This window comes from Solanum tuberosum, unplaced genomic scaffold (genome assembly GCF_000226075.1).
Source record: "Solanum tuberosum cultivar DM 1-3 516 R44 unplaced genomic scaffold, SolTub_3.0 scf01214, whole genome shotgun sequence".
Taxonomy (NCBI): Eukaryota; Viridiplantae; Streptophyta; class Magnoliopsida; order Solanales; family Solanaceae; genus Solanum; species Solanum tuberosum.
In genome coordinates, this window is record NW_006240172.1 from 1 (window position 1) to 15,015 (window position 15,015).

Below are 15,015 nucleotides of genomic sequence, written 5' to 3' on the forward strand. Positions count from 1 at the left end.
TGATCACTTTCCAGCTTTGTTGGGAATAAACCATGCCGTGATGGAATTGCTCCATCATTACCTAGATACTTCGAGTTCGAGCCTTGAATATGAAAAAAATTATGTTGGGAGTGTCATCCTGAATAAGTTCTACAGTATGTGATTCAAATTTAGTTAGAGCTCTAGTATGAGTTTTGAACACCAAATGATGAAATAAAAATAATGACTTTATATAACTAGGCAGTGGATTTGGTCTTTAATTTTCATTCTTTTATTCAAATAACACTTAACTACCTAGATAAAATGTTTTTTATTTATTTCAATCATGCAATTAAATATTAGAATATTTGTATTTATCGTACGTCACATTAGCTTTATTGTTCGTGTGCTGACTAAACTTGCAATTTATATATAGTCAATATTACTTCTTCTACATATTCTTTCTTAAATATTACTCTCTAGTGTGCTTCTCCATAACTTTAATATCATTAGCAAATAACATGAATCACGATTTCTTGTATCACAGTAATATATTCAAATACCACTATTATAGATGAATCAGATTAAGATCTCAACTTCTATCCATTCAAAATTTAAAAATTAGAGATAATTTTAATTTATTCTCTGTGAATTTTGAAAACCTAAACTATTCTCGTCGTCTATAAAGACCACAAAATCCTTAAAAGTTAATATAATTCACCTCTGATGATTGATTTGTCAACCACTTATATAGTAGTGGTAACTTGTGACCTCTTCAGTCTCCGCTGAACCCTATTCTTTTCTACTAACATATCACTTTTGTTGATTTTTAGCATATTAATATTAATAAAAGGCTTAAGTCATCGACGACCCCTTAAAGTTGTCCTCATAATTCATTTAGACATCTTAACTAAGACTTGTACCTATTGAACACCTCCACCCCTTCAAAATTGAACCATTTGAACATTTTTTTTACAATAAGCTAAAAGTATAAAGTGTGTGAAATACACTCGCGATGACATGGCTATTTGACGAATTAAATACCGACATCTGGTATTTTTTAGTCCAAAAAATTATTTTTAAAATCTATCTATATATAATAGGAGAGGAAAAAAGTGACACATGTCATCACCATAAAATTTGTGAATTTTAGTTTTTAAAATAATTTAGTTTTGTATTAGTTAGTTATTTTCAATTTAAATTTAAAAATGTTTAAACAATCTATAAACTTTTCAAACGTATTTTTTAAAAAATAAAAAATAACTGCTTTCTACAATAATAATAATAATAATAATAATAATACTAATAATAAAATTTAAAAACAAAAAATAATACCAAAATCTACGGTTACAACAGTTGTTGTTTCAAAAATGCATTAATCTTAATTTTAGAAATAAAATAAAAAGGCATCCAACTAAATAGGGAAAAAATGTATTCAACTAAATGTTATTAAATTTTTGAATTTTGGATTTGAATGGGAAGTTACTATTCATCTTTTTAAAATTTGAATTAAAAACTAACTCTATTTTAGATAAAGCCGAATTTTAATCTATTATTTTCTATATAATCTTTTTTTTTAAATTAGAAATATTTGTTTTCTATAATAATAATAATAATAATAATCTATCTATATATAATAGGAGAGGGAAAAAGTGACACATGTCATCACCATAAAATTTGTGAATTTTAGTTTTAAAAATAATTTAGTTTTGTATTAGTTAGTTATTTTCAATTTAAATTTAAAAATGTTTAAACAATCTATAAACTTTTCAAACGTATTTTTTAAAAAATAAAAAATAACTGCTTTCTACAATAATAATAATAATAATAATAACAATAATAATAATAATAATAATAACAATAATAATAATAATAATAATAACAATAATAATAATAATAATAATAACAATAATAATAATAATAATAATAACAATAATAATAATAATAATAATAACAATAATAATAATAATAATAATAACAATAATAATAATAATAATAATAACAATAATAATAATAATAATAATAACAATAATAATAATAATAATAATAACAATAATAATAATAATAATAATAACAATAATAATAATAATAATAATAACAATAATAATAATAATAATAATAACAATAATAATAATAATAATAATAACAATAATAATAATAATAATAATAACAATAATAATAATAATAATAATAATAAAATTTAAAAAAATGTATTCAACTAAATATTATTAAATTTTTGAATTTTGAATTTGAATGGGAAGTTATGATTCATCTTTTAAAATTTGAATTAACAACTAACTTTATTTTAGATAAAGCCAGATTTCAATCTATTTTATTCTCTAAATTCTTTTGCACCTATTCTTCAATCCTTCAATCAAGTTTTTTTTTTTGTTCAATCTTCAATCATGTTCGTTCATTGGTTATACATTATTCATGGAGGCAACACTTAAATAAATATATATGTGCTCAATTTGCTTACCAATCAGACTTTAATATGATTTGATTTGATTATAATCTATCAATAATTTGTGTTATTTATTAGAAAAGTTTTTATGCATGGTAAATTATTTTATTGGAATTTATGATTGTCATGAAATGATTTTACATATATATTGGACGCTAATTTCCTTTTTCTGATTGTAGGTTGCTTAGTCAAACAAATAACTTTTATAATGAGATTAAAAATTTACTTTCAGATAAATTTATTTCTGGACAATCAATAAACTTTGAGGACAACAATCTGGAATCAAACAATAGAAGAAGCATTAGCCATTATACTTATAAATTGAATCTTATAATTCCATCTATACAAATTCATATTAGTATATTCAACTTTATAACTATTCTTCATTATTTTTAAATTTATAAACCGTTTTTACAATTTACCAATTATTAGTTATTTTGAATTTGAAGGTATTGCAAGATAATTGAATACAATTTTAAAAGTGGGTTTAATTTAATGAGTTTGAGTTCTAGATAACTACTCAACAAGATTGTTCTATCGCTTTATTAAGTTATGGATTTATTTGGATAATAATATTTGTATTCTTATCATATTTATAGGCAAAAAATTAATATATTAATAAAAACAATTCCTATAGAATTTACTGAATCATAAAATATTAATTTACGAATAACGTATAACATATTTTAAAAATATTCATTTGATTTGTGCAAAACATTTCTATTTTAGATATTTAGGGTTGAAAGTGGATTAAAATTTTAAATTGTGACAGTGTTTTAATGTCATTATTTATATTTAGACACATAAATCATGTTTTGGATTGATTGTTACCAATAAATGTTCTCCCTAGCTCTTTGTTAAAATTGTTATACAAAGGATGAAGGAATATGAATTCAATAATCCTATTATTATTTATTTATTGAGAAACAATACAGTAGATGAAAATTTTAAAGTTAATATGATTTAATATCCTCCTATTAATAGGTAATACACTAAATTAAAAGATTCAAATTAATAGTAAACAAATGCATATAAAAGGATTTTAAAAAAAATGCACACAAAAGGATAATATGGATTATGTGAGGATATTTGTGATTTTTATTAATTTGTAAATAAATAAAGTAAATAATTTTATAATTATAATTATTGTTAAAAAATTTAGTAAATGAACTAAGTTTATATATTGTATTGTTTTTATATAGAGATAGTGTGAGGTAGTTATTTATTCGGAGAAGCATTTCAATTAGTTATTTATACAATTTATCAAAATTATGATATAATCCGCGCAACGCGCGGGCACGTATACTAGTATGTTATAAAGTAAAAGAAAAAAGAAATTATTTTTAAGTTAAGAATTAAAAAAGAAATCATGTAACTTACATACCCTGCTATTCCATTAGAGCACAAAACTCCTCTCCCTCTACGGTGCCCCACCCCCAACACGACAACCCACCGCTGTAAATATGCTATTTTCGAACCTTCTTGGTTCATCTGTAACATAGAATTCAAGCAAAAGAATGAAAATTTATTGCTATTTTTGATGAGTTGTGGAAGAGTTGGCCATAGGTAATAAAAAAAAATTAGTTGTCTTCTTCGTTCCATTTTTGACAGAAAGTCACCGAAAAATTAAGCAGTTCCGATGGACATTGTCGGAAAAAATTGAGTTATGTCGGATTTCGTTTTGAGTTCTATAGTTGATCATCTTTTTTTCGATTGAAGAACACCCTTACATTCACACAAATATATATCAATTTAAAGCAAAAAATAAATAGGAAAATCTGTTAACAAAATTCACACAAATCTACATCAATATAACACCAAAACACTATATTAACAACAAAGAAAAAATTCAAACTTCAAGCCTCTATAAATTCAATGACGATAATGGTGGTGGCTGTCATGGCGGCAATGAAGGTATGTACCGCCAATCCTAGTATGATGGCAATGGAGAAATAAAAAACAATGATGAAGGAAGAAGTTAAGTATTCGGAGAAAAAACGAGGAAGAAGATTGATGAATGGCGGCGGTGAACTAGTGTGATTGAGGAAGTGATCGGCAAAGAGGGGAGGAAGAAGAAAGAACATTTTTTCCACAAAAAAATGCCTAACTAAAGACCTCCCACGCGCCTATTTTGGGTGAATCACAAACAATGTGCCATGTAGGCAAAAAATGTTCAGATGGTTCAAATTCGGGAGGGTAGAGGTGTTCAATCGGTACACGTTCTAATTAAGATGTCTAAGTGAATTATGCGGACAACTTTAAGGGGCTATCGATGACTTAAGCCTTAATAAAAATATGCATCATATGCATTGTCTTAGATGTACATTTTATTTAAAATATTTGTCAGTATTACTTGATCACTTACTAAATCATGATAAAATTAATCAGGTTTTTCCCATTTTATCCTTACAATCAATATGGCCTTCAGAAGTATAAACAAATTTTGAAGATTCAAAAATTCCTATTATTTTCAAGAAGCTAATTAATATGAACAAAGGGTAAAATAGTAAAGTTAATTACTCTATTAATAATTTCTTAATTATAGTGTAAAATAGAAAGTACCTATCTAATATGAGATGGAGGGTATACAATTTTTCCTTTATGGTGCATTTCATCTTTTGTTTGTTGGGCTTAATTAATCATTACTTGATGGAAAAGAATAACTTATGTAACCTCTAAATCATTTATTATCTTTATTTACTACTCTCTATGTCCCTAATTACTTGTCCACTTTTGAATTGACACACCTATTAAGAAAACAATTATTGACATAGTGAGTTTACCATTTTACCCTTATTAATTATGAAGTGGATGAATTAAAAATTTAAGATTTTCAAAAAGTTCTACCTTTTTCAAAGTAATTAATTGAGGGTATAATAGGTAAATTTTTTTTGTCTTTTCTTGATTTGTCAAAATGAGCAAGTAATTAGGGATAACTATAAAAGGAAAAATGGACAAGTAATTAGGGACAGAGGAAGTACTCTGTTGTCTTCTTACTCATTGTAAGGAAGAATTTCTTAACTATAAATAGTAGTGGTCTTTCATTATTTTTGAGTACAAGAAAATAAAGAATGCATAAAAATTAGTCCAAAATAAAAGAGTTCGTATTAATTGAAGAGTTGTGTTCTTTTTGTGGAGCTTTCAATTAAAATCTTGGCCAGAGTTTGTTGTGAGTTATACTTAAGTTGTTGTATTCTGGAGGGGACAAATCAAGAGGAATACTGTTGGACCAACCGATGAAAAACATTTATTGCAATGGTCTTGAATCTCCATAAAGAGAACGAGATATCTGCGCCTCAACCTGAATTTTTTTTATTTTCTTCATTTTATTTTTTAATTGTATTATGTGGTCTTATACTCCATCCATTCACTTTTACTGTCACTTATTCCTAAAATAGATTTTGATTTTTACTTGTCACTTTTGACATATCAAGAAAAGACAATATCTTTTTTTTCATGTTTTACCCTCAACATCTAATACTTATTTTCCAAATCATTTTCCAAGACATCATTTTTTAATATGGATAATTTGGTAAAATATCTATATCAATAATTATTTTCTTAATGAGTGTGTCAAGTCAAACTGTCACAAGTAAAAATGAAATAAAGAAAGTAATTTTACCATCACTTTCATGTGTGATTTTATATTTTTTTAAAATATTATTTTTATTGACATGGATGGTCAAAAATCAAATGGGAGTATTTTCTACCATTACTAAGACCAATTTTCAAAGGTGGCATTTGTCTATGAGTTTGCTGATTTAATTTATTCTATCACTTAGCTTGCATATAGTAGTCATCTATTTATATTCACAAAACTTCATAGTAAGAAGTGCATATTCACTAATGGTGGATATATTTTTTTCGAGTTTCATACCTTAATTATTCATTGTTCTATTTATCTATATTTAAATTATCACATTTTTTATAAATATCATTCCTTAGCTATCACTTTCTTTGTATTAAAACACACCTTGCACACGCTTATTATTGAGTGGAAATAAATATTTCATCAACTCAACATTGGAGTGTGTTTTAATACAAAGAGAGTGATAATTTAGGAAGACAAAGAAGACAATGGATAGTTGATGCATGAATTTCGTAATAAAAATATATGATAGAAAACTGAGTCGTTTGGTGTGAGGGATAAGAATAAATAGTCTTGGGATAAAAAATATATGATAGAAAAATGGAGTGTGTTTTAATACAAAGAGAGTGATAATTTAGGAAGACAAAGAAGACAATGGATAGTTGATGCATGAATTTCGTAATAAAAATATATGATAGAAAACTGAGTCGTTTGGTGTGAGGGATAAGAATAAATAGTCTTGGGATAAACAAATAGTCTCGGGATAAAATTTTGTTGTCTTGTTTGGTTGTCATGTTTGGGATAACTTATCCCTCCATTTATACCATAGTGATGGGATAAGTTATCCCATATACATAGTGGGATAAGTTATCCTAGGATAACTAATCCCAAAATAATTAATCTTGAGATAACTTGTTCCCAACCAAACGACCGGATCCATATGTTTACCCTTTCAACGGTACGTACAATTAAATTCATATACGTAAGTTTAAGAACACGTGAATTACATTAACCTGATAATGAAAATATAATGAAATAAATTGCAAGAAGTAAATGATATAACAGTCAGAAGGGATAGAGAACAGCCAAAGGTTAGAAAATTGGAAGGGGTAATTAGTTGCGTGTCAAAAATATATTTAAATTGTTATATTTCTTTTGGAAAAATGGTTAAATATGTCATCAAATTTTGAGAAATGACTTATCTATGTCATCAGTTAAAAATTTGGTTCATTTATGTTGTTTCCGTTTGAGAAAAGGCTTATCCATGCATAGATGAGCCAAACTTTTAACGGATGACATAAAATGAGTGTTTTTCTCAAAGTTCGATGGCATATTTGAGCTATTTTTTTTCTTTTTTTGAGTTTCATCTAAATTACTAGAAGTGTGAGAAACACACCTAAACTATCACTCATACATTTGAAAAACACACCTCAATAAGTGATGGTGTGTGTATTACACTCCTTTTTTAAAAAAAATATGGTAGCTACATGGAACTGTAAAAAAATTCAAAATTTAAAAAGTGAAGTGTCAAAAACGTACCTAAACAGATTAAACTATTGAAAATGTGAGAAACACATCTAAACTGTCACTTATAAATTTAAAAAAACGCACCTCAAATAATATCTGATATGCGTGTATTACTCTCTCTCTTTTTTGAAACAAAATCATCACATGAATTATCAAGTGGAAAACGATTCATGGTGGAGGAAGGGATAGTGGATGGTGGGTTGTTGTTCATTTTCAAGAAGGGTTGAAATGAAGAAGAAATTTGAGAAGCTATCATGGTGTTAGTTGGAGATGAAATGAGAAAAAAATATATTCATTTTTATCCCTTTTCATATATGGGAAATTGAAGATTGTAAAGTGAATGTTTAAGAAGTGTAGATTTTTTTTTTATTGAAGATTTTAGATGCAATTTTGGTTAACTTTCATTATTATATTGATTGTGATCCAAAAACACACCAGATGTTAGATGATTTTTTTATCTTTTATACTTAGTAATTTTATGTACTATGAATTAGGTACAAGTACTCGTTACTTTCCTGAACTTGAAGCTTTTTATACTGTGTACACCTAAACTAAATTTCATTTTATTTACCCCCGAATTTATTTATTCCTCCGTCGCGTACACCTTTTTCGTCCACCTGCTCCTATTGTGACTACACGCGCGCGACAGCTGACAAAAGTGGTGATGTGGATTTCCACCTGGATAAATAATAGCCACCTAGATAAATTAATATTGCAAAAAATAAATTTCTTAAATTTAAAATTCACTGTTTAAAAGTTATTTTTGAATAAGGGCTGATTTCGCGGAACTTAGTCTTGGGATAAACAAATAGTCTCGGGATAAAATTTTGTTGTCTTGTTTGGTTGTCATGTTTGGGATAACTTATCCCACCATTTATACCATAGTGATGGGATAAGTTATCCCATATACATAGTGGGATAAGTTATCCTAGGATAACTAATCCCAAAATAATTAATCTTGAGATAACTTGTTCCCAACCAAACGACCGGATCCATATGTTTACCCTTTCAACGGTACGTACAATTAAATTCATATACGTAAGTTTAAGAACACGTGAATTACATTAACCTGATAATGAAAATATAATGAAATAAATTGCAAGAAGTAAATGATATAACAGTCAGAAGGGATAGAGAACAACCAAAGGTTAGAAAATTGGAAGGTAATTAGTTGCGTGCCAAAAATATATTTAAATTGTTATATTTCTTTTGGAAAAAAGCTTAAATATGTCATCAAATTTTGAGAAATGACTTATCTATGTCATCAGTTAAATATTTGGTTCATTTATGTTGTTTGCGTTTGAGAAAAGGCTTATCCATGCATAGATGAGCCAAACTTTTAACGGATGACATAGAATGAGTCTTTTTCTCAAAGTTTGATGGCATATTTGAGCTATTATTTTTCCTTTTTTGAGTTTCATCTAAATTACTAGAAGTGTGAGAAACACACCTAAACTATCACTCATACATTTGAAAAACACACCTCAAGTAATAAGTGATGGTGTGTGTATTACACTCTCTCTTTTTTGAAACAAAATCATCACATGAATTATCAAGTAGAAAACGATTCATGGTGGAGGAAGGGATAGTGGATGGTGGGTTGTTGTTCATTTTCAAGAAGGGTTGAAATGAAGAAGAAATTTGAGAAGCTATCATGGTGTTAGTTGGAGATGAAATGAGAAAAAAATATATTCATTTTTATCCCTTTTCATATATGGGAAATTGAAGATTGTAAAGTGAATGTTTAAGAAGTGTAGATTTATTTTTTTATTGAAGATTTTCGATGCAATTTTGGTTAACTTTCATTATTATATTGATTGTGATCCAAAAACACACCAGATGTTAGATGATTTTTTTATCTTTTATACTTAGTAATTTTATGTACTATGAATTAGGTACAAGTACTCGTTACTTTCCTGAACTTGAAGCTTTTTATACTGTGTACACCTAAACTAAATTTCATTTTATTTACCCCCGAATTTATTTATTCCTCCGTCGCGTACACCTTTTTCGTCCACCTGCTCCTATTGTGACTACACGCGCGCGACAGCTGACAAAAGTGGTGATGTGGATTTCCACCTGGATAAATAATAGCCACCTAGATAAATTAATATTGCAAAAAATAAATTTCTTAAATTTAAAATTCACTGTTTAAAAGTTATTTTTGAATAAGGGCTGATTTCGCGGAACTCCTTCTGGATTTGGGTTTTTCTAGACGTGAAGTTGGTCGCTTGAATCTCAAATTTGTCAGAAATTCTTACCAAGTAAGTGTTAATCTTTGTTTCCTTTACTTTTCTTTTACATTTTGCCGTATTTTTTGTTTAAAATATGCCAAGTATTAAAGAAAAATGGAGATTTTACATTTTTTTACCGTTGTAGCTTTGTGATGTGGCAAAAAATCACTTCCTCACGCGCCTAGTAGAGTGTGTTGTCAATTTCTACACCAGGTGGACAAAAAAAGTGTACGTAACGGAGGAATAAACAAGTTCGGGGGGTAATTAAAACGAAATTTAGTTTAGGTGTACACCATATAAAAAGCTTCAAGTTCTGGGGGTAATGAGTACGGAATTTAGTTTAGGTGTACACCGTATAAGCCAAATAAGTATTATGATGTACTTCCTCTGTCCAACAATAGTTGTCCATTATTGATTTTGCACTTTAGAAATTATAGATAGAAGGGTAGTTTTACCATATCACTCTTTAAATATAATAAATACTCCCTTCGTTCCTTTTTATACGTCATCTTTTTAGATTTCACTTGCATTAAAAAATTAAAAAAGTTTACAATTCTACCCTTATTTAATGTTTTTTTAAAGTCAATTTTTCAATAAATGATAAATATATTCATCTTTTATTTTTAATTTGTTTGTTGATATTTCTTTTTCAAAATAAAATTTTATAGAGTAATGCAATGGTGAGAGTAACTGATTAGTAATTAATCAATGTATGAAGTAATTACAATGAACATTAATTACTTATTAATTTTCCTAGGTTGGTCAAATATATATTTTCAAAACTAATTAACTATCAAGGGTATAATAGGAAGAATATTGTAATTTATGTATTGATTTTATGAAATGACAAGTGTTATGAACCAACTATTTATAGTAAGGATAACATAAAAAGGAATGGAGAGAGTTCAATGTCTTGAAAATGTAATAAAGATATGAATATAATTAATGATAAGGGTAAATAGGAACAAAGAGTAAAATTATTCATTGATTTCATAAAGTGAACAAGTAATGTTAGACATTCCAAAATAATATAGTGGACAACTATTGTTAGATGGAGGGAGTATTATTTTTTTCCATGTGACAAGTTCCTTTTTTTAAAAAAAAGATAGTGTAATTTCTTTAGGTGTGTTTCTCAAATTTATGAATGATATTTAGGGTATGAAACTCGAAAAAAATGATTTAGGCGTACTTTTGACAATTCGCTTTTAAAAACACATGTAAGCAAAAAACAAAGACATGAACAAAAAAATTCATGTCAGTCAACATTGAGATATGTTTCTCAAATTAATAAGTGATATGTTAGGTGTATTTCTCACACTCTCAATAGTTGACGTATGAAACTCAAAAAAATATACTCCCTCTTTTTTTGTCTGTTTAAAAAAGAATGACTTATTTCTTTTTTGATAACATTTTAATTTCAGCATGTTTAAGGCCACAAGATTAAATGACAATTTTGTACATTTGACAACTTTAATTTAGGACTACAAGATTCAAAAGTCTTCTTTATTTTTTTAAACTCCATGTCAATCCAAACTAGATTACTCTTTTTGAAACGGAGAGAGTAATAATTTAAGTTTATTTTTAACACTTAACTTTACTAATTATGATTAGAAAGATGGATGTAGTTTTTGTTTTCAGTTATTCCTCACATGATTGATAATTTTCAATGTGTGATATTAGTGATTCTAAATGCTCAGTCTATTGAAAAATTATCTGAGTAGATTTTGCATAGCTCACAATCAGATGTCAAAGCAATGTAGAAAGAATAGATTGGATGGATACTCTCAAATTTTCATCTTGGAAAAGGTTGCGAGAAGTGATGGACATATGCAAAGAATGGCTGGTAAAGCAGAAGAGGATCCAATAGGGACTAGAAATCTATGTTGCTTGAACTCTCCAAAATTGTTACCGCACCCGTATCAGCTTCTCCAAAATGCACTATACTACTTTCGGAGTATCCAACACACACTAGATTACATTTTTGAAGAGTCCGAACAACATAGCTAGAAATGCAGATGAAATTCCAATGTTATGCTTAAAGTACACATGACTAGAATGGGCGGATCTAGAGGATAGCGAGAGGGTTCGCTCGACCCCCCTCGGCAAAAAAATACACGATATATATAAGACATTTTTTTAGAAGTATATATATAGATTTTGAACCTCCTGAACATAAGATTAAAGGTTGACTTAGTGGTTGAAGGGCTTCAAAATTCATCTCGTGTCGAACCCTCCTTAATGAAAATCCTAGATCTGCCAACATTACAGGAGGTGAAGAAAAATATGTAGCTGAATTCTGGCCATGTACATTTCATCTTCATGCTTCTCATATTTGAATGTGCAATTAACTCAAGAAATCTATATAGCACCAAAAAATAGTAAGGAGATGCATTTGTACGTAATACTAATTACGGATTCAAATTTTCTCTAAAGAATCCGTGAATTTCTTTCCTTCCAACACCCGGACCCGAGCAACTTAGCAATCAACTATACCTTAATCTCAAATTGGGGAAGGAGATACGAATCCTCTATCAATTCTGCTTCATTCGGCCCACTTCATTCAAATATGTATAAGTAATTTGCCGTAAACTATGGGCTCTAGAAAGCTGGAATTCTCTGAACTTCCGCTTTCCCCAACCTAGACCTAATGCAAGTGTACCAATAACAGCCATGTTTGCTACTCTACTGTGATTGTTTGAATCTCCATGATGTTTAAAGCTGGTCTCCAGTTTTTAGTCTCTTTGTACAGAGTCTGATAGAATCCACCACCGTATTTTCTTCACAGATGATGTAGTGATTCTATGTGATGTCAAGATCTTGCAGACTCTTTTCCTAAGGGTTATCCTGATGGCTTTTGAAGCTACCTCAAAACTTCACATTTATTTCTCCAGAGTCAACTTTTTTCAGTAAATGGCGTCTCTTATATGTAGCTACTTGCAGTAAACTTTCTTGGATGTTCCATTAGTTATTTGCCTCCTATTTATTTGGGGTTATAGCTCCGCGCTGAATCAATTTCTTGAAAAGGGAGGAGAGAGACGAGCGGAATCTAGGAGAGAGATACACTTGATTTGTATATTTGATAATTCAATGAATACAGTTGTATCAAAGACTATTGTATTCAATTTGTTGATGCAAATCAATTGTATCAAATATATTAAAGAATACAATTTGCATCGACGAATACAATTATGTCAACAATTAACCAAAATCAATTTGTATTTTGTCATTTCTTCTCAACTTCATCAGACTACCAAAATATAATCACAAGTAACCAATTCAAAATTGAAATTTCTCTTTAAGTAGAGTGAGAACATATAGAAAATGTGTGCGCAAAACTAAAATGTCTTTATTATTACTTAGAAAAGAAAAAAAATACAAATTACTTGACATTCTCTCATATTATATATATTATATTATATAACATAATGTCAAGTGTTTATTTAATTAAAGCACAAACTCATATAGTTCTAATTTATATTATCAATTTGGCTTGTTGACATGGTGATCATCAATAGATTTGGTCATATCAATGAAAAATTGAAGCAAATTTGTTAGCTCAGGGACATTCTCATTTGGCCTTTCATATTCCATAGTCCAACCGACTAAATCCTTTACACCTTCTTCATCAACATGGAGACTTACCTTCCACTTCTCATATTCATTCACTATATCTCCTTCAAATTCCTTGAATGTGATTATCTTTTTCTCTTCATCTATAGCTTCAATTATCTGCTTCGAAAACTTCTCTTTCCCATCTGGATTATACAAAATTTCGTTACGTACATCAAACTCATAAATAGTAGTAAATTAATACGATTGTCATTTCAAATTACTAACACAATGACAAGGCAAGTTATACACTTGTAGTAAATTAAACGAATGATCTGTTAGAATTTTTTATGGACTTGCACATATATTGTAAAGAAATAATTGTATGAAGTTTGTTGCTATCGTTAAAAGATTAATCTATATTAATAGTGATCTTCTAAGGTTTTTAACATTCTTAATAATTATACACGATAGATCTTAATAAAGAGACGATAGTGTTTGTCTCTTAAAGTTTGATCCCGGCGCAACATGGTCCTCATCCTTGCTTAATTAAGTATATGCTTAATATATCAACGAATGAAACACCTTAAGTTTGTCAGTAAGTTTTTCAAAACAATCAAAATTCTTAATAATTTTAACAAAAATGGGCTTACCATGGGTATACTTCCAACAAATTTTGGAGCCAACAATTCCAAAGTCTCCTTCAAGACACTCACAACCTTGTATATGGACAGGGCACATGGTGGAGACATGATGTGGTTTGTGCCTAAAGGCATCATGAAACACATCATTCTTAGCCTTCACTTCTATTTGGGCACACAATTTGGACTTTAGACCCATGCCTTTGGAACTATAAATGAGCTAGGGATCAAGAGTATTGCTTACTAGGGAAAATATAGTGGAGTACAAGAAGAGCTACATCATTCTAGGCTATTTATAGAGTTGAGTTACCATTATTTTAATGACAAAGATAAGGTCCACCTTTGGCAGCCTACTTCTTTATATTGTAATAAACTAGTAAGGGGAAATTCATGTGATGTACGAATCCAATATTTATTTATAATTTTTTAAAAGTAAATTAATGTTTTTCATTTAAAATAAGTTATATATATTTGTGTGGTATAATATTATCTCATCAAGTATAAAATAAATTCTTGATAAATATTATTAATATTAATAAATTTTAAATCAAGTTATTTCAATGATTTGAAATTTTTGTTCTACAATAAATTATATACACAAATTATCTATAATAAATTATGTACATTTGCGTGGTTGTAAATTATCTCATTATTTTTTTTTATCGAAAACCTAATGTGAGGAGGCTCATTGGGATATCCATAAATTAAAGTATTATTCTTGTTTTCTTACTCTAAGAAGTTGCAAAAATTCACACAAATATCAACAACAATCAAAGTAATAAAGTTATAATTAAAAGATATGAATTTAAAAATTAAAAACACCACTAAATGCCTAATTATTTATTTTTTCTAAAAAAGATAAATAATTTTTTTTTAGAGAAACAAAAAGAAAATTGAGGCACAAACACATAAAGCAGACACGGCGACGAAAACACATCTTGCTTCACCTCAACTCCCTCTTATTAATTTGTTAGGCATAATTTTTATTCTTGTTTTTCGCGTTCATTAAAAAATATATATATAACAAATACTCCCTCTGTCCCATTTTATGTG

At 28.2% G+C, this 15,015-nt stretch overlaps 1 protein-coding gene across 1 annotated transcript; it reads right to left on the reverse strand.

The window, feature by feature from the left end:
* Positions 1-13,096: 13,096 nt before the first annotated feature.
* On the reverse strand, positions 13,097-14,265 carry LOC102603623 (kirola-like). The gene is made up of 2 exons (XM_006367918.2): positions 13,975-14,265; positions 13,097-13,527 (listed from the first exon to the last, which is right to left on the reverse strand). The coding sequence occupies exons 1-2, from the start codon at positions 14,159-14,161 to the stop codon at positions 13,253-13,255; spliced, it is 462 nt and encodes a 153-aa protein (XP_006367980.1). The 5' UTR covers positions 14,162-14,265; the 3' UTR covers positions 13,097-13,252.
* Positions 14,266-15,015: the final 750 nt, after the last annotated feature.

Coding starts and splice junctions, on each gene's coding strand:
- LOC102603623 (XM_006367918.2), bottom strand. CDS start 14,161: ATGGGTCTAAAGTCCAAATTGTGTGCCCAAATAGAAGTGAAGGCTAAG. Junction 13,528..13,974: donor TTGTTGGAAGTATACCCATG/GTAAGCCCATTT, acceptor TGTATAATCCAG/ATGGGAAAGAGAAGTTTTCG.